This window comes from Podarcis erhardii (genome assembly GCF_964252035.2).
Source record: "Podarcis erhardii genome assembly, chromosome: 10".
NCBI lineage: Eukaryota > Metazoa > Chordata > Lepidosauria > Squamata > Lacertidae > Podarcis > Podarcis erhardii.
The window spans coordinates 14,932,948-14,953,447 of NC_138500.1; the positions used below are offsets into that span (position 1 = coordinate 14,932,948).

The 20,500-nt window shown below is 39.9% G+C and overlaps 1 protein-coding gene across 22 annotated transcripts in view; it reads right to left on the reverse strand.

Moving 5' to 3' along the window:
* Positions 1-341: 341 nt before the first annotated feature.
* Positions 342-20,500, reverse strand: part of PLEKHA5 (pleckstrin homology domain containing A5) — a 170,876-nt gene continuing 150,717 nt past the window's right edge. For 15 of the 22 annotated variants that reach the window (XM_081879672.1, XM_081879669.1, XM_081879685.1 and 12 more), the window contains 14 exons: positions 17,264-17,326; positions 16,151-16,231; positions 15,867-16,016; positions 15,328-15,429; positions 14,270-14,384; positions 13,590-13,633; positions 12,489-12,677; positions 11,571-11,691; positions 7,101-7,216; positions 6,014-6,223; positions 4,809-4,991; positions 3,993-4,108; positions 2,247-2,392; positions 342-1,252 (listed from right to left, as the gene is read on the reverse strand). In XM_081879672.1, coding sequence (XP_081735798.1) covers positions 1,218-1,252; positions 2,247-2,392; positions 3,993-4,108; positions 4,809-4,991; positions 6,014-6,223; positions 7,101-7,216; positions 11,571-11,691; positions 12,489-12,677; positions 13,590-13,633; positions 14,270-14,384; positions 15,328-15,429; positions 15,867-16,016; positions 16,151-16,231; positions 17,264-17,326 — 1,671 coding nt within the window. In that variant the 3' untranslated portion in view covers positions 342-1,217. Of the gene's footprint in view, positions 1,253-2,246; positions 2,393-3,992; positions 4,109-4,808; positions 4,992-6,013; positions 6,224-7,100; positions 7,217-11,570; positions 11,692-12,488; positions 12,678-13,589; positions 13,634-14,269; positions 14,385-15,327; positions 15,430-15,866; positions 16,017-16,150; positions 16,232-17,263; positions 17,327-20,500 lie in introns of those variants that run through there. The other 7 variants (XM_081879677.1, XM_081879676.1, XM_081879674.1 and 4 more) reach the window with 2 other exon arrangements.

Below are 20,500 nucleotides of genomic sequence, written 5' to 3' on the forward strand. Positions count from 1 at the left end.
TATAATTAAAAAATATAAAAGTTTGATTTAGTCCACATGAGAATGTGAGAACAAAATAATTAATGTCATGTTTACTGTGGATGCATTCATTTGAGGGAGAGGGACCTTGATAATACAACCTGTAAACGAAGGCCTTATCAAGATTAACTGAGCCATGTCATGCACAAAATCTATAAATCTATAGAGCTTAACCATACCATAAATGCTACTCTTCTGCTTTTAGACATGGAAACTGTGTTATGAAGGAGGGAGCCTTGTGACACTTCTTAATGATTCCAAAGGGCAGACGCCCTTTCTTCTAGTTAAAAGTTTCCTTGCAGATGAAGATAACAGCCACACAATTACTTAAGAACATTTATTTATAACATGATATAAAAGAAATGAGATATGAACATTTTTATTTGAACAATAGTAAGTGGCTTCTTATACTTACATTGGTTGTGCTCATTGTATAATATATACACAATGAACATAATTACATTTGTACACAAACTTAACTGGGAACTGAATACCTGCTTATTGCTGTACATACCCTATTCCAAAAGAGGAAGAGCCCAGTACCTCAAGATTCCTAACCCTTCATTTTTGTTTAAAGTAAGAGAGAGAGAGAGAGAGAGAGAGAGAGAGAAGTAAACACTAACATTCATGTCTATGTTGAGGACAGTATGGGAGAAACTGACATTGCAACTTGACCGAGAAATAATTACAGATCAGAAATAGAACACATCTTAACTCGGCAATAATAATAATAATAAATGGCACATTTTAAATAGGGCATAAAACATTTACAAATCAAAAGGTGAAAACAATACATGATTCATTTTTAGAAGCATAACTGAGGTTTAAGTGGTGATCTGTAAAAGCAACCCATGAAAAAGGCTAAAAAGGAAGCAAACTTAATTAAATTCATTTTTTTTAAATAAAAAAACCTTACACCAGGGAAAAACCACTTGCGAAGGTTCCGATTGTAGGCCGCACATTTGAAAAAGAAGCCTTAATGATGTGGATGGAAGTCATAGTAGCAGCAGGCCGGTGTCAGAAGAACTATCTCCAAACTGTTGAGGGTACCGTGGGAGGCATTTAAAGCTCTCTTGGAATAAACATTTTCCATGAAGTGATAAAAAATGATGCTCTGTGGCCAAAAGCATCAGAACTATGAATTTCATAGATTTAATAAAATTGACTGTACAGTATCTTCTTTCCGTAGGTCAGTTTTGTTAGCCATGAATCGTTTCAGCAGAAGCCGGAAGAGCTGGAAAAAAAAGCTGAGTGAGGTTTATTGCAAACAAGCCACTGAAAGAGAAGTATGTGGGGTTTTCTTTTTGAACTTGGACAGAGATAATGGGGACCACCTTCTGTAAAATGTGATTATCCATAATCTGAAGTATTCCTAATGGAAGAGCATCCCTGTTGCTGGATCAGATCAAAGCCCCATCTAGCTCAGCCATCTTCTTTCCTGATGGTCTCCTATTGACAGAATTATCCTCCATGAATCTCTAATTTTCTTTAAAAATAAGGCTCTGTCCCAAATCAACTGCCTATCAGTTTTCACTGGGTTTTAGCACCCGGAAAATATTATCTGGGGGGTGTGTCACTCAACACACAGGCACTGATTTTGACAGCACATGGGGGGCTTGAGGGCACAGGAGAGAAAGAGTTTGATGCTAACCACACAGACATGATTCCTGGACATTATTTTTTAAGAGATGGTAGGATGTCTTGTGTTTGGGTCAGAAAGGTGCCATTTCTTGTATCCTAAGAACAAAGGCATAAAACTCAAGACTGGTGGCTCTGTGGCAGAGAACATGCTTTTCAGACAGAGATCCCAAGTTCTATCCCCATCATCTCCACTTCGAGAGACGAGGTGGCAGATGATGGGAGAGACCCTGGAGAGAAAGCCACTGCCAGGCAGAACAGACCGTACTGAGCCTGACACACAAATACTTTGTACTGGCAAAAGGCAGCTTCCAGCGTTATCCCCAAAGTTAGTATTTGGACATTCCAAATTATATACCAAGACCAACCCTTAACTGGTGTTTTAGATGCCTGCTGTAACACTGCAGCAGTGCTTACAAACCTCTGCCAGTGCATGCTTATGATACCTCTGGCCTGGCCACAGAAACATCTAAGATGTTTGCTTTATTTCAAAATTTTCTTTTGATTTTTTTTTTTTTTAAATTTAGAAGCAAAACTATAGTGCATGCTGTTATAATACATTTTGGCAGTCTACATATCCTAAATCAAACCTGCTGCTGTTGAGTTTCCTCTTGAAGTCTGTGCTGGCATCTCAAATGAAGAAATAGTATCCTCCTGCTCATGAATGCTGGTTTCTTCACTCTCTTCTGTGCTGCTTTCAGGTTTGTGGTTTGCAACTGGGGCCTCGTTCTTCAGGCTGGGGGGGGGGGGAACGATCAAAGTTTAGAGTTTCCTCTAACTTCTAATTGGGTTAACTGATATTGTACACCACTTCAATAAAAGCCTAAAATACAAAAATACTAGTTGTGGTGTATATAGGATTATGAGATCACGTAACCCAATCTCGGAATCTATGCTTTTCTAGAAGAGTGGGGGGAAACATCAGAACTGCTTTCTACTTCACACACACATAGCAGTTTTAAAATAAGACCTAAGAAATCAGATTACATATTTTATTTATCCTGAGTGCCTGATGGGTGTCCTTCAGAAGAGCATTTCACAATTTGGGTATGGTCACTACGAGGGCTATGTCTTCCTGAACACAGCAAACTTATTTCTGCAGTGAAGACACCTAGAGGAGCTTCTGTAGATGATCTTAAAGCACGGTCAGATTCACAGGACTAGGCAACCCCTAAACCAAATCAACTTGCTAGTCACACCTTCTGAATGGTGAGTGACTATACTGTTTCTGGTTTTGGGTCATTAAAGACTTGGACAGGGATCCAAAAGACTGAAGGCTCACCAAGGTTCTCACGCTTTCCTTTCCTGACTCAGCACTTTGCATCCCCTCCTCCTACCCCAAAATAATTTCTGAAGGTCAGGGCTCTCGTGGAAAGGCTTGCAATGTGCCAAGAGCAGCTGCCTCCTAGGTATACACCAAAGTGCTTTGCAAGTAGGCACGGGCTTCTTTCGATCCCAGCCTTGTAGTTTTCCAACTGGAAGTGGAATGAATTTGGAATGAATTTTGACACCTTTATCATGCTAAAAGGTAAAGATAAAGGGACTCCTGACCATTAGGTCCAGTTGTCATCTCGCTTTATTGGCAGAGGGAGCCGGCGTACAGCTTCTGGGTCATGTGGCCAGCACGACTAAGCCGCTTCTGGCGAACCAGAGCAGCACACGGAAACGCCGTTTACCTTCCCGCCGGAGCGGTACCTATTTATCTACTTGCACATTGATGTGCTTTCGAACTGCTAGGTTGGCAGAAGCAGGGACTGAGCAACGGGAGTTCACCCTGTCGCGGGGATTCAAACCGCCGACCTTCTGATCAACAAGTCCTAGGCTCTGTGGTGTAACCCACAGTGCCAACTGCATCCCACTTTACCATGCTAACATTTTCAAAATGGGAAAATCTATTTCAGAGCCTTTGGAAGACAGGAACTTTTACGTTAGCTTTCACATGCTAGGTAAAAGGCCAACACAGCTGGTTTTTAATGGCTGTGAGACAACTTTAATTCCTTTATTTAAAAGTTCAGCAGTGATCCAGAAACAAACTGGACAATTTTACATTTTAAAAAAATGCTCTTGAAACCTATATTATGTAATAGCTTCAACCAATTAGCACTCAGTACTTTATTTTCAGGTCCCAGAAATAACTACCTGAAGTGGTAAAGCAAGGGCTGATGTGGAGGGGGTAATTCTTAGTTTGTCAATCCCCTCCTATGAAGTGAAAAGAAATAGAATGCAGGGGTAAAGTCACCCCCTAAATTTGCAGCTATGGAATCATTGCAATGACTTCTGGTTTTACTGCAAAGCCCCACACAGCTGCTGTTACTAGTAAGTTAGATTTGCTTTACCTGAAGTCAGCATCTTGTGTCTCTTCTCCTTTTTTTAGCTTTTCAGAAGCCTCATAAGGAGTCCCCTCCTTTGGCTCTAAGACATCTGGTGACAGCTGACCTTCATTTTTTGGTAACTGAGGGTAAAAAATAAAAGTGAATAATAAATGTTAGCTATTTGAAGTACCTAGGCTGAAGAGGTGTGTAGATAGAAGAGTTTTATTTTCTGTTTTTAATTTCAGTTACTCAATCTCCTGCATTTAGGTTGGTGCACTTTTTAAAGCTGTCTCTAATGAACAAGCAGAATTAAGTTTGGGACAACCAGGAGGCACCAAGGAAAGAAAAATGGGGAGGTAAAGTTTCAAAGGTACACATGCTAAAAACACTTTTGTTCAGGAGCATTTAAGAAGCACATCATTGTGTTCTCTGTGTCATGAGCAGAGAACACAGAGATGTGCTTTCTAAGTGCCTCTAAGGAAGAAATATATTTTGAAATATGTTTGGCCAACAATATCTTTATTTTTGTGTACCCTTGAGATTTCACATCCCTCTTTCTCCCAGTTAATTGTAGACTATCTGAACTCTGCATTGTTTACCCAACATTTGCTCAGTGATTTGTAGTAACCCAAACTATAATTTCAGTTTGAAAGCATGCTCTGAAAAAGAGAAAGAAGACTAGAAAAGTGGTAAAAATGTAGATAAGAGCTCAGGCTAACTAATTAAGCAAGTTCTAGAGGTGCCTTTGTGGGGAAGGTTTTGGTTCTATATTTTCTGACTCCAGTTCCTTATTTTCTGATTGTATGCCAATAAATTTCTGTGTTCAGGAAAAAGCAGTACCTGTGTAATAAAACCAGCATGATGTTCATTTGGATGATCATTATTCTTATCCTCTGGACAATCATTATCTTTAATCCAAGGTGAGTCTTCTGCACAATTTTGATGGCTCTGGCCTGCATCACTTCCTCTAATGGCATACTCTAATTCCTTGGTAATGCATACAAAATCATCCTTCCTTTGGTTCTGCAGAGAATATTTGATTTATTGTGAACAAACAAGGCAACTAACTGGCAGTACAATGATAAAGACACTGGTTAGTTAGGAAACAAGATACAACATGGCCCCTCTGGACATCATTTTTAAAGCACATTCCTAAGATTTGTGCTCATGAATGAAGTCTGGGTGCCTTCAATACTGCTTGTGCCTTCAAAGGTTTTGGAGTGGTCACAATCCTTCGCTCGCACTCAGTGCATATTCTGTAACTTCCTGCTGAAATACTGTAACTTTTTATACCAAAAATGTTCTGGTTATTTTTGTCCTACTTCTGTTGTGCTCTAACCCCTCCAGACAGCAGTAATGTGGTAGCATGTGGTGGCATCGCCAAGCAAATCTACTATTAAAGCACCATTATTGTATCAAAAACATATTGCAGAATATGCCCGCAATATAACATCAGTCTGGAGGGGCCCACAGATTGTTAACTTCCTTGTAGAAAACATCTTACATGAGACTCCTTCTGTACACGACACATAGGTACCGATATAATGGGTAGTCACTAAACACCTGCAGCATAGGACCTTGCAATTGCCTGTACCTTTCCTGTGCGCCAAACGTGTCCAAATGGACTAAAATTGCTCAAAACACTTTTTTAAAACCAAAGAGTAGACCCTTCTATCTTTTAGTGATGCTACTGTCCATTCCAAAAAGCAGGGAGGAAGCTGCTAATCTTCTTGGGGAGAAAGATTGCTCTAAGGCCATGAGGAGTCTCCAATATCCTTCACTCCTCTGAGATTAGTGGGGCTTAATATAAACACAAATAGTTTGGCATTACACTATCTGTTTCCATTCCAGGCCAACATTTTCCTTACCTTCACAACAGGAACAAAAGCTCTACCTGACTGGACAAAGGAACTTCCTTCACAATATCTGTTTCCACATCCTTATTCAGATTCCAGCACCGAAGTCAGTCCTCAGCCATAAACTGAGGCTCTAAGAGCTTCTGTCTGTCAAGGAGAGGGTTGTGGGGAGATGAACGTGTGGCATACCTGAGACAACTTAAAAGGATTCTCTCTGACAAGGGATGGGCTTTGTGATGGGGACAGATCTGAGACACCAATAATATTCAGTCCTTTCTTCTTCTCTCTTAGACAAGCCTGCTGATGTCTCTTTATTCTTTCCATCTGCTCTTCCACTGTCATCCGGGGACGAGCACTTTCTGCCAAGCATAGCTGCTCTACTGCACTTCTTGGCCTTTCCTTGAAAGGAAAGAAATGTATGGTAAAAAAAAGCACCTTTACTCTGCTGTTGCAATGGGATATACCATGCTATTCCCAATACACAGAAACTGGCATGATTTGAAGCAACAAGGTTAACTACACAGAATGTGAATGTATAATTTTTAATCCATGTCAAAGATTTCCATCCACAGAGTACATTGCACTGTGATAAATTCCATAAAATACCACTGCCTCTATTCAAAGAGCACCATGTAAAAAACTCGCCAATAGCCTTACGGAACTAGAACTGACTACAATAATGCTGAACAAACTCTCATCTCTGATTCACAGAATGAGATTGCACTGATGGAGTGAAAGCACTCTATTTTGTTAGGCAAGTTGGTTTTTGTCTACTGCCTATCAATGCTGCTGCTGATAAATGTGACTGGGGAGAGGAGGCGGGGAAGAGATAGGTGCTGTGCTATTTAAAGACTAGCTCTTCATATTTCATCATGAATCAGCTGCACTTTTTCAGTAAGGCGTTCATATCCCTGTGTATTTGGCCAAGGATCCAGGGGGTGAGAGGGTGGTGTTGATGTTCTCATATATACAATATGCAGAAGCCCAGTGGGCATTATGGAAAACATGCACTTGATGGATGGTGGCAATCCGGCAAGTCAATCATCTTTTTCTCTACTATATGAAATTGTTCTCTGTCTTCCCATCACAGTCCTTCTGAATGCTGTGCCAAGCAGGAGCATTGCCATGATGATCTTATACTACATGTTGGGCAGTGGTGGCGTCTGCTGGTGTAAGAGTAGCCACACAGTTGCACTTGTGCAATACCCTGAGTTGACGTGCAATGCAGATGGAGAACTGGAGGCAGCAAGGGATACAATTCAAAAGTAGTAAATACCGTTCTTAGATCTATCTTCTTAGTTTTCCTTAAAGTCACATAGGAAGCTATTGTTGAAGATTCAGGTGTTGGTGACTTTGTTCTGGGAGGCACAACTCCAATGGGAAAATGAGAGCCTATAAAACAAGAGGGGTGTTGAAAGCATATTGTAAAGACCTTAACACAAACTCTAGATGCAGTTAATGTGAAACACGTTTTATCATGCAGTTATCATATTTCAGCACCTGCCTAACATTAGTCTGCTCATAATAAGGATTTTAAAATACATTACATTGAAATCTAATGATTATAGATAAAAGCTAGGTCTGAAGAAGTAATGATTCTAGAATGATGGACCCCAAGTGCTGTTACTTCTCTTTTAAGATCCATGTACAAGTACACAATCTTTGATGCCAAGGAGCCTTAGACCCTGATCATTCCACTCCTGTGTTGCCCACAATTTCTGCTCTCCCATTCTGCCAATAGTGCTTTATGAGGTGTAAGAAGGGAGACAGATGGTGGTGGATTCACTACAGCAGTTGCTGAAAGTGGGGCACTCACTGGATTAAGCAAGAGAAACCCCAGGACTATGCAACCAGAATAGGCTTGGGGAGGGGGTTGAGATGGATTAACAATAAGAGCTTAACTTTTTTGACATGCTTTTGGACAATAAGTTGCTGAGAGTTCAGTTATATTTACTGCTTACTTTGAGAATATCTGTGTTGTATGGGTTTGTTTTTTGTTTTATTTTAAATTGTTATTAATGTTTGGTTTTGAATTACCATTGTTACAAGCTGTTTTGGGAATTCCTATTAAAAAGACACACCCACACCCACACCCACCCACCCACCCACCCACACACACCAGTGACTAACGAAACAGAAAATTTATAATGTTATAACAAAACATTTTGACTTCCACCTTCAACGGCTGCTGACACAAATGATGTGTTCAATCATCAAAGCTCTATAATTGCAATCTTAGAAACAGTATCATTTTTAACTGGTGCTTCCTTTGAGCCCAGGGCTTCCTGTCTGCTGATTATCTTGCCCTTTAAGATTTTTTTTTGGTGGCTATCACTTCAGCACAGCAAGTTTCTGAGCTGGGGGCCTTGTATTCTGATCCCCGGCTTATGTGTTTCACCTGCACAAAGTGGTGTTAAGACCCAATCTGCGGTTCATGCCTATGGTATATTCTACTTCTAATAGGTCTCAAGAGGTGCTGCTGCTCTCTTTTTGTCCCAATCCTTCCTGCTCCCAAGAACATCACTGCCATTTGCAGTGGGGAAATTCGACCATCTCAGCAAGCACACAGTAGCAGAGCTTTGAATGTCTGGCGTGCTTTGAGATTTGATTTGCAACACGCAACTGAGTTTAGAAAGTTGGTAAGGCAATAATAAAATCTCAATTCTAGTGGAGATCTTACAACCAAGAAATCATCATTTTTGGGGGTATCTATTAGCAACTCATACATAAATTAATCTTACAGCAACCCTAAAAAAGAAACTTGTGTGAACAAGAAAAGCAGACTCTGCCCTCATAAAAAAACCCCACTACATAAGAAAAACTTTTTATGCGCCACAAAATTGGGAAACACAAAAGAACAAATTCAGTTTTGTACGATATACGGTACATGATTTGGGTTTTGCAATGTTATATTTAGAGGTACGGAAACCCAATCCTAAAACAGAAAAAAGTAAAGAGCACTTTGCATCTATATTTTGTGAAGAAGGAGAAGGGTATGTGCAAAGGGGGGGGGGGACCTATCAATTTTCTTCAGTTTCTCTGTACTAATTTTAACTGGCTCAAGACTCCACTACAGAACAGTAAAACACAAACAAATCCTCACAGTGCAAATATCAACAGGCCATAATATTATATGTATAAAACAATATATTGTGTATTCCTTGTCACAGCATGTAGGCAGGATTTTGGAGCGTGGCCACTTTCTGCCAGCTTTCATCTAAGGAACTTAAAATACAATCCTAATCCTTTTATGCAGGTACAGCCACATAAATGACAATTAAAACCAATGCAGCATGCCCAGATCTCCCTCCTTGTTCTCAAAGCAGTGCAGGTGGTTGACAATTCAACACTGGATCCTTAAAAACGGGTTTCATCCTGCTTTAACTGTTTGCTTTGAACACTTTGGTCTGATGAAATGTATTACTCCAGCAGGAAATGGTACATTGCCACTAGGTTTTAAAAAGATGCACTGCTTTGTGCCTTGCATCTCCCAGGCCTGCTGCCTGGTAGTTTTGACAGCTCCAATGAAATGTATGTGACTAAATTGCTGATCACTAGTTGTGCGATGAATGCGATTAGCAGAATAAACACACAGGTTAACATTCCCTACCTAAGCCCCTAAAGCTCTCAGACTAAGTTAATAGGATTTACTCTGAGACTTTAGCTCACCACTTCCTCCGCTGTAAGCAAATGCAAGGACAATTGTCTTATTAAAGCATCAATTTTGGTTTATTAGATTGCTGAAAGAAGCTGCACACATTTGCCTTATCTGACCATCTCTCTCTAGTACAGGAGCAGACAGAGGTCTGACACTAACAAGATGAACAAAATGGGTCCGGTATTTCCAAAGGGACTGTTAGAAAATGTGGCTGCTTCAGAATATAAACCACTGTAGGTAAAGCGATGCTTCTTACTAGACCCCCTTCCTGTCTCAAGTTGAAATAACAGTCCAGTTCCTTGTTCTGAGAATGGTCTATCTAGGCCTACAGCATCCCCAGATAAATGCCCAGTTGCTTATTTAAATAATCTCCAAGGAGGTGATATGACAGCATCCAAGGCTGTTTCTTCTATTACTGCACATTTATAGACAAAACTTTCTTTCAGTCCAGCCTAGACTTCTTTTGCTTGAAGTTTACCACCTCACTGCTTCTTCTACAGACTTCAAAGTAGCCAGCTTATAGGCACTTCATCTGCTTAAATTGAATTTAGTGTCAGATGGAAAAGAGGGGAAACTGGAATCAAAGAGCTGTAAGAGTACCCTCCCCAAACTGAAAGGCAGTGATAAAGCCAATTGGATATATTAATAAATTGGACTCAGGCCTGATGCAAACAAGAAGATATTGAAAAAGTGAGGTAGCCTAACATGTGAAACTGTTCAGGCTCTTCACCCCCCTAATTATTTTTGCATTTTTCACCTCACCATCCAACACTAACCACCAAGGAATCCAATGGTGTGAAAAATCACTGAGGGGAACTGCTCCACACAAGCACATGTATGATTAGACTGCATATTGTACAAGGATTTGTGATGGCTATTTATATCCTTTCTGATAACTCTTTACAGACCATTCTATACATACATATAGAATATACATAGATATTCTATACATATGTGTGGGTGGGAGTGTAATATGCACATACATATCATTGTCGCTGACCAATATGAATAATCTTTTTGTAATTAAAAACTAAGTTCCTGAATTTGCTCCCCCCCCTTCTCCCTCCCAATCAGATTTCCTTTCATGTCATGCCTTTTGAATGGAAACCACGGGGGCTAGTACTGTCTCATTACTGTTCACTTTGAACTGGTCTGGGAGCCTTCCCCGGCTTCCCGAAGAGTGAGTTAAAAATCCTTCAAATAAGTAATAAATAGGCAGCATAGCCTTGTGCAGCAATCTCAACATGCCATTCATGCTATTTACGTGAGTGAACTGAGCTTAAGGGAGTTTCATTCAAAATGGATTGCACAGAACAGATGCTGCAGTGGCTAGAATGCTGCCAAAAAGCATACATTTCTGCTCAGCCATAAAGCCCATGAGGTATTTCATCATATATAAATAAATAATATCCTTATTTGGATTGAATGCCCAAAACTAAGTGCTTTGTAAAATCAAGGTGAACAAGCCTCCCACTTGCAGACTTAAGAATCAGTAGACCCAAAGTGAAGCAATGTGGCTTAAAAAAAAAAAAAAAAACAAGCCCACACCAACCACTACAGGGTAAAGCTTATCATTTGTCTAGGAGACAGAGAAAACTTGAGAATTGCAATATTACGCTTTTCTCTTTTCTTTTTAAGGAGACACTTTTTTCTGTCTTTTGACAAATCTTGAAGTTCTGTAGTGCTGCCTTCAAGGATGTTCCAGCAAAATAATGCAGGAAATGGATGAACAAAGATGGAAAGATTGTTCAAGGGCAATGACTGAAAACGAACAATTGTTTGGAGGAGTGGTATGTGCAGAACATGAGAGATGTGATTAGGCACAGCAGCAATACGGATTTCAAGGCTGATTCTCGGTATTATCTTTTTCTTTTTTCTTCCTGCGACTGGCTGAAAGCCTTCTCTGGTCGTATAATTAAACCTAATTTCACTATGCTAGCTTTTTCCTTATAATAAGAACAGGTTACTCTATTTGTAAAAGTATAACCAATTGTGCTGTTTCTTCTGTGTGATTACAGGAGTTCCCTATTCCCCTATCAGGGGAAATAACAACCAACTGTTGTTTAGCCTATATATTATTTTACCAACCTTTAGCTGTAGACATTTCCGACTCAGAAACTGGCTCTGCCTTTTCTTCCCCATTTGATTCATCAACTTCTGCCACAGTTGTTAGCTCAGGCTCACTTTTATAAAGACGGTAATCTGGACCCTAGAGTCAACCACAGTAAAACATACGTTAGCATCTTCCCATAAGACATGTCAGAACGTAACAGCAACATGGCCACCTGTAGAGTATGGCAATGATGGTATTATATTCTGAAATGCCCTCTTCTTTTAAAGGCCCAGGACAACAAAAGATTGCTTACATTTTGTGTAGATTTATTTTTAACTGAACTGCATGGCAAATATATGCCAAGAGGCTGGATAGGCACAACTCATGAGTACAGAACTTGTTTTTGTAGCTACGTGTAACAACACTCAGCTTTTACTGGGAAATCTATTGCTCTTTCTTTCCTTAGAGCATCACATGGAAAATTTGGAGAAAAGTGTTCGCTGCTTATCGCATCATTTCCCCCCGCAGAATGTAAGCATGTTGTGGCAGCTACCTATCCATGATTAAGTAATTCTGGACAGTGCCAGGTACTGTCAATAATTCCTTTAAAAAACCTGTTGCGCTTGTTTCAAAATATGATTTTTTAAAATAAAAAAATAAACACCCACATACCAAAATGGAACATAGCAAAAGCTCAAATCTGGTTTCAGAGCCACAAATATTGCTGGACAAAGTACAAAATGCAACCAGTCTGAGTCAATGGGTACACTGACATTCACATAATATTGATGAAAACAGAAGTGGCAAACATTAACAATGCAGCTGGGAGTAGCACAGTTAAGCTGAAAAGAAGCAATGTCACAACGTAAAAGTAGCTGGATGTCAAAATAAAATGGCAACTTTGCAGGGTGGTGGGATGACTGATGAAGAACGTGGCAGTTTTGGCCACTTACACAGTGAGCTCCATTTCTTTGGTATCCTTGAACTTGGTGAATCTTCCTCTCTTCTGGCAGATGTACAGGGCCCCTGCTATAACAGAGCAAGGAGCTGCTATCACTGGGCAGAGGGGGGATTATGGGAGGATGCTCTGCAAAGTCATAGGACCGAGGGAGTGGAGGACGAGGTGGGACTACTTCCTCTTCCTAAAGATTGCAGAACAGTCACCTGATTTAGATGTGCTCATCTACCACAACAATTATAACTTCTTTCACATATTTTACAGCAGTTATATTACAGGTTGGAATTAAAGGGACACTGCTGTAATGAGAGGGAGAGATTAAAAAAATAACTCTAGTACATCACCAGTGGACACTACATTTTAGCAATTTGTTCTTGGTCCACCTCTGTTTACTCTGGCCCCCTGGGGGGGGGGACAGAAGAAAGCATGCAATCTTCACCCCCCCACCCCTGAGCAAAGAAAGGAACTTTCCTCAGGTCAATTTTTCTTGATGGTATCCCCCCCCCCAATTTCCCTATATTTCATGTGTTGATGCACTCTCACACATTTCAATTTAAAAAGTGTACATTCCCTCATAAAAAATAAAACGTATATTCTAGTTCCTTTAGACATTGCCTCCCACATGTCACTCACAGTGTCCCTTTAAAGCTACCCAATTCCTGAAGTTATTACAGGCTCAGAGACACTGAGCAATATCAACTCCCCAACATTTTGAGCAGGAATTGTGGGTGCTCAGCTCTTGCAGAACTGAGCTTATAGGTGCGAACACACATGTAAAGCATTTCTTGCTATATGAAATGTGTGTGGGGCAGGGTAAAGAATCAAGGTTCACAATTTGCTGGGGGAGGAATCAGGATAAAAGGAAAATAAGAAATGGGAAGAGATATATGAACTTATAAGAGTAAGAAGTCACAAAACATACAAAGAAATTGTCATCAGGGAGTTCAGCCTTTAGAATTAACCCAGTTTTGAAATCTGTTTATTTAAATATACTAAAGATACATAAAACAACTTTAATAAAAAGGACAAGTAGGAGATTTGAATCAGAAAGTGATTACAAAAGTCCCCCCCCCCCAAAAAAATCCTTAGGACATACCTCATTTTTATATTTAGATGAGAAAGCCTTTGTTGCAACGATATCTATTTAAAAAGAAAGAAGAACATTTATTTTTATAATGAGTAATGAATTAAATCCTTGGTAGTGATCAACAGCTTAAATATTTCCTTTTCAATCACTGAAATGAAACTGTATTCAATCAAGAGTGTATATAACAGCTTCTAAGAGGTTGACATTTTCCCAGTAGTGATGTATGGAAGTGAGAGCTGGACCATAAAGAAGCCTGATCGCCGAAGAATTGATGCTTTTGAATTATGGTGCTGGAGGAGACTCTTGAGAGTCCCATGGACTGCAAGAAGATCAAACGTATCCATTCTTAAGGAAATCAGCCCTGAGTGCTCACTAGAAGGACAGATCGTGAAGCTGAGGCTCCAATACTTTGGCCACCTCATGAGAAGAGAAGACTCCCTGGAAAAGACCCTGATGTTGGGAAAGATGGAGGGCACAAGGAGAAGGGGACGACAGAGGATGAGATGGTTGGATGGTGTTCTTGAAGCTACCAGCATGAGTTTGATCAAACTGTGGGAGGCAGTGGAGGACAGAAGTGCCTGGCGTGCTCTGGTCCATGGGGTCACGAAGAGTCGGACACGACTAAACGACTAAACAACAACAACAACAACAACAACAACAACAACAAAGAGGTTGACATGCCAATTTACCTGCCTCTGCAGTGCTGTTTCTTTGCTGTTTATGTTTACTCAAACCTTCCATGACATCCTGAATTCGCCAAAGCTCCTTCTGAATTTGAGCACGTTGTATACCGGCTGACTCAGTCTGCCAGAGAGAAATGTTAAAATTGAGATTGTCTGCCTCCACTTTTTATAAAAAGCATTGAAGGATTCATTGTATTTTATCACGCACACTTTTTTCGTTCTGGATACAATGCCCTTTTCTTAGATTGAAACAAAAGCCACTTGCAGGCCTCTCCCAAGGCAACAAGCTATCCAAGGCTGTCAACTGCTACCCACATGGGACATTTGGGGATGTCAGCTTTCATCTACCCCGTGACCTGTTCCTGGAGTTCGGGGGCAGTGCGGGATGTGGAGAACAAAGGCAGTAGAATCCATTCACATTACACATTTAATATTATTTATTTTAACTGCAGTACTGAGGACTCTCTAAGATGTTCTAGAGGTAAAATGAGGGAACATTAGGCACATGCTTGGACATTATGTTTCAGCTGTATTTTCCAAAATGTTTCTTTTTATTTTGTAACCAAATTCAGGCAGATGTGCTTGGGTGGAAATGAAGGAAAAACTAGGAGAGACTGAACCTCTGACCCAAATTTTGACTGCACCACATATTTCATTGAGATTTTGTCCTTTCATCCCTACTCACTGCATTCCAACCTCTTATGGGGCAAAAATCTTATTGGATTGTCAACTGGCAGAATGACATTACAATGCTTTGGGAATTTCCCCCACCGCATCAATATACTAGTGTCTGGCTTGGGACACAAGAACATACATCTCCAGTAGAAACTCATGTGCATAAGGCCTATGACCATAACAAAGCCGACTGTTCTGAAGATTGAAGAAGCAGGTAGGTGTGTAATTTGTTCTACACGATTATGCATTTCAGATCCTTTAACAAATGTGAGTGAATTCATTCATCTTTGCACATCACATCCAGAAGTACATTCTAATACTATTGCATACATTTTGGTATTATTTCTGGCATATATGGATATGAGACAAAGTTTAGGCATTGGCCGCACCTGAACTTCTCCCAGCCGCTCCAGCTGCTCCTGCATGTGGTTCTTTGTGACCGTTACATCGTACTCTAGTTTGTCATATTCCCGCCAAGCTCTCTCAAGCTCCTAAATACAGACACATTAAAAATGTACGCATGTTAGTTTTGCCTCATGGGTAAATGCAAAAAATATAAATTTGGGAGTATGCATGATTAAGAACAATAAATGATTTTACTACATTCAGGCGGGTTGGGTTGCCAGAAACTGTGGGTGGGCGGTGCCCTAAAAGTTGAACAGCTGATACACATCTCTGCAACTCTGGATCACTTTCCAAAATAAATGCATTCTGTTGTTCCATTGTAGCAAAAGGAGCCCCCTGCCCCCTATTTCTATGCCCACACAAGGAGTGGTGAATTCAAGACAAATTAATGTTTGCTAGAGTGTAATAAAGAACAAACCTATATATAGTCATTTTCTTTATTTAAAAAAATGCCTACACGAAGAAGGCCACCTCTTAACACACCACTGAGCTTTACTAGCTGAAGAAAAATTGCATTACTTACTGCGGTAGCTCGAGACACTTCTCGACAAGTGCTAAGGAGTCCATTCTGTAAATCATCCCTCTGCAAGATGACATTTTGTATGGCGGCTGGATTTTCCGCATTCATTTCTATCTCCTGACTGGCTGATAGCAGAGCTTGCTCAAGCGTATACTATGGTAATAAAAAGAATAATTTTAATGTTCCACATCATTGAACTAATTTTCTTTTTACTTCACTTATCAGTGTTCTGATAATAAAGCATGCAAAATAACATCCATTTTGGGTAATAAATATAATTGCCCTACTTTTTCCTTGTGCAGCTGCTGAAGCTTTTCTTCCAGGGCTTGAACCACTTTGTCTTGCTCGCATAATCGGCTAAGCTTAGTCTAGTGTGGAAGTGAAGATGGTAATAATTAGTACCACTAGTTGTTTTGCACTTTTTATTTTAAAAATCACATACACATTGGGGGAGCCTGGAATATCTAAATGCAGATTACCACAGGCATGACCCTAAATTACACGCCAAGCTAGGTTTGAACCACAGTGGAGTGTTCTGTTTTATTTACTATTTATTTATTATTACCCTGAGTCAGTAGGAGCCATTATGCACCTGGTGATCTAGCAGTCCCATTCACTAAGTCAGGGAACGCTCCGTACACAGCATGGGGAATCTCTGATACATTATCTAATAAGGGGCAGCTCCTGCAGATAGGGAACTGAGTACCCACTACACATGTCCAACTTAGGACAAATAGTGAACCTGCTGTGGCGTTTGCAAAAACCTGGTACAGTATCTGATTTATGAAGGGAGGGATGTCTTTTTTGGTAAAGCCAAGTGAGGGGGGCTTTGTTTAATACAGACTTTGTGTATTAAAGGTTCAGCTTACTGTACACATTATATGATACTGCTCTTGAATATCTGCAATAGGATGACCTATTCACTGGGGGGGAAATACTGCTGAATTTACAAGGGGCCCTGGGAGTAACTGAAAGATAACTTATACACTGATTCCCTGTTTGTGGATCAACAAGCCGAAGTCCTACAGTGACTACTTTGTATGCATTTGCAACACAAGCTACTCTGTACAAACAAGAGAGAGTTCATTTTAAGGCTTTGGCCACACAGTCACATCACATTTTGTCTCAGAAAAGCTATTCCTCTTGTACCCTGTTTTTGAAAAAAGGTAAGGCTCAAAAGTTTCTGTTCTCTCAAAGGTGGCTGTGGGTAAAATTACTTTTTTTTTTTGCAGGCTTTCAGTTACAGATTAGTCAAAGCGCCTCTCAACTCTTGTTTCAGAAAGTCAGGGAGATGTGACAGACTAATGTCATATTGAGTTTGAACTGTTTTTACATGAGTCAAGCATACCAGTTTGTTTAAAACGCACCAATGCAACATACAGAAAGCCAACAGTACTTACATCAATATCTAGGTCTTCTGATCTGTATTTGTACAGAGTACCCCTACATTCATCTTGTGTCAGCTATAATAAGGAAGAACACTCCCATCAAACAAATTCACTAAAATCATGCAAAACAGTGTGTAGTCTAGTTAACATTTAATTAAGCATACATTACTTCATATTGAATGTTAAGCACATAATATGCCTGAATGCATTTAATCAACACACACACACACCATGTAAATTTCAGTTCATAATGGAATGCCAAATATGGATTGTCAGAAGGGGAAAGCACATCAGAGCTATTTATTCTTGCTATGAACGTAACCTATGAAGGTAAAGCTAAGTCTGGAATTCCATTCATTAGTGATCTTCAAAAGTCTTTAAGAAAAAATGACAGAAAACAAAAAAGTTTAGATACTAGCCAAAACAAGTGAGAACCAACAAACAAATTTGGGGGGGGGGACGGGGACGGACGGACGGACAGATAAATCAGTTTCAATTATACCAAAGGTTTGGTATGTAGTTAAGAGGACAGTGAATAAATTCTCAGTTGAGAATTCTGAACGTTTTCTTTTACTTCTTAGTCTCCGAAAAACTCAAGAAGAGTTACATGAGATTTACAAAAAAAAGGACATTATCTGTGAAGACAACACAATGAAAACTGTAAATGCACTGTCTTTGGCATGCAGGTTTTATTACTTCACTCTCAGCTTTACTGTTAAATAAGACTTTTAACACAACACAAGCAGCTATACACTACATACTCCTTTACACAAACAACTGGGTGGGGGCAACGCACTATTTTGACAAATTTTAAAAGAAATGTGTCAAGGCAAGCAAGATTTACACCAAAGTTACACTGATGAGGAACTACATGGAGGAGAAACAATCAATTCAGATAGCAGAGGATGACAGTTGGGGTTCTACATGGACTGGAAAATCATTCAGATGTCTAAGTGCCAGTAAGGACTTTAGATACCTGAGTTTTCCAGTGTGGCTCTACTCTATATGGCTCCAATGTTATTGTTTGCACCTCCTTGCCCCCAATATTATAAGAGGCTAAATGGGACCGCAGCTAACACAATAATCACACTGCAGTCATGAAGACAGATTGTTGACATATTAAGTTCTCTTTCCAATTCTAGATTTCAGACTGCCTAGTATAAAGACACAGGCCAAAATATATAGACATACATTTCAGCATATGCGTTTTAAAGTGTATTAATGAATGGGGCATTGAGGATATTCTGCACTGGGCCAATCTTCAGAGTGTGGTTAGGATGTTGGGAGCAAGCTGCAGGCTCCTGCATTCCTACTGCTTCCCTCCTGGCTCCTGTTGTATAACCATGAGATAGTGGCAGGTCTGCATTAGCAGTAACTGTGGCTGATGTGTAAAGGGATCGCCTTGCCAAGCAGAGCATATTTGAAGTACATTTTCAAACCCTAGCTTGCTGATTAGGTATGCTGATTAGTGCCAATGTGAACATAATGTTACAACATTTTTAAAACTGACAAGGAAGGTGGGAGAGGGAAACGGAAGAAAATGGCAAATCTACATTAAAGCATATTTGCTAACAGTTCACATGTCGACTATCTTCTCTACCTTCACATACATGCACAGGGTTTTTGTGTACAGAGTAAGAATGTAAGCTCTCTCCCTGCTTTTAAGGAAGGGCTACATCTGCAAGTGTGAGGCAAGGGTTTAGCCATACAAGCATTCCAACCACAGAATAGATCCCCAGAGGACTTTTTAAGTGTATCATTTCAAGGCATATCCTCATGCAAATGCACTGTGTGACGATCTGAGATTATGCACGGTGTGATAAAGCCATATAAGTAACCTTGCTTTGAAATGAACATTTAATGGAATGAATACTGGGAGATGAAAAAGCCACAGCACCTTTGAGTGTCATGAAAATTACAGATTTTAATTTGTTAGTACCTAACAGGGCTTTCTCGTTTTTAAACCCACTTGAAAATGGACTACAGATTCCATGTTGACTGGAGAAAGAATTGAAGAATGGAAATATCTTTTTTCATAATAATAATTAAAAACATGCTCAAACATGGCCAATGTATATCTGGCCAAGCTTACAACAGGAAAAAGATAAGATCTATGCATTTGTTTTTAAGAATTACCGCGTGGATGTGTACACTTCTGAAGATGCATCCAATTCTCACTTTGTAGGCAATTCTGAAAACTTTACTATTTGAACAGCTTTAAGTCTAAAATCCCCCCCCCCCATTCTAGATCATTATCCAGATTTCTTGGAAGATAAGTCGCTTATTTAAAAAGATCCGTACTCTAAAAATCACAAAGGTGTATACACATCTTTTGCTCAGCCTTTTCCTTCCAATTATATAAACTCAAATAGAGTTAATTCTACATAGGGATAATTCACAATATGTTACCTTAGGGTTTGCATACTCCCTTCTCTTCTCATGAGCTCCAATTCACTTTTCTTCTGGGTTCACAGAAATCAAGGTATGAAGAATTCAGGTTTGAATCCATGGTTTCAGGCTACATGTGAACCATAGCTAGGATTACTGAAGCCATTCTTTAAATTCAGCTGCATGTCTAGAGTCACAGGAGCTTTTCATTGGCTTCAGAACTACAGCCTGAAAAATCATTGAGTTGATGGAAGACCACAAAATGCAGCACCAGCTTTCAGTAATTTGCCAACTCTTTTCTGGGAACCCTGTTGTTCTTGTGAAGGTTATAAAGCTTCTTCACTGAGAAGCTTGGCAATGAAAGACTCGTTTTTCTGAATGACAGCTTGCTCATCATATACAGATCTCGTTAATGGGCATATGGCAGAATATAGTCTAATGTGCTCTAGGGCAGACATTGCATAGTTTACATAGATCATAGATCAGAGGACATAAGATAATCCCGGATCAGGCCAGTGGGCCCACATAGACCAGTATCCTGTTCTCACAGTGCTCAACCAGATGCTTACAGGAAACATGTAAGAAATCCTGATAACAACAGGACTCACTTCCTACCTGCTCTCGAAGTTTCGAGCAATGGGTAGTCATAAGCATATGACCTTTGACAGTAGAGAAAGAACATAATCTTTTCCTGCCTAAATATTTAATCCACTTTTAAAGCCATATTCCAGGTGCACCCTTGACACAGGGGCCCAAACATCTGGTCAATTAGGTGACTCTGTGTGACCTACAATGCATTCCAGTATCCTCTGCGATGACTGTGGATTCCTTGGCTGGTGGCTCAACAATTCTATGATCTCT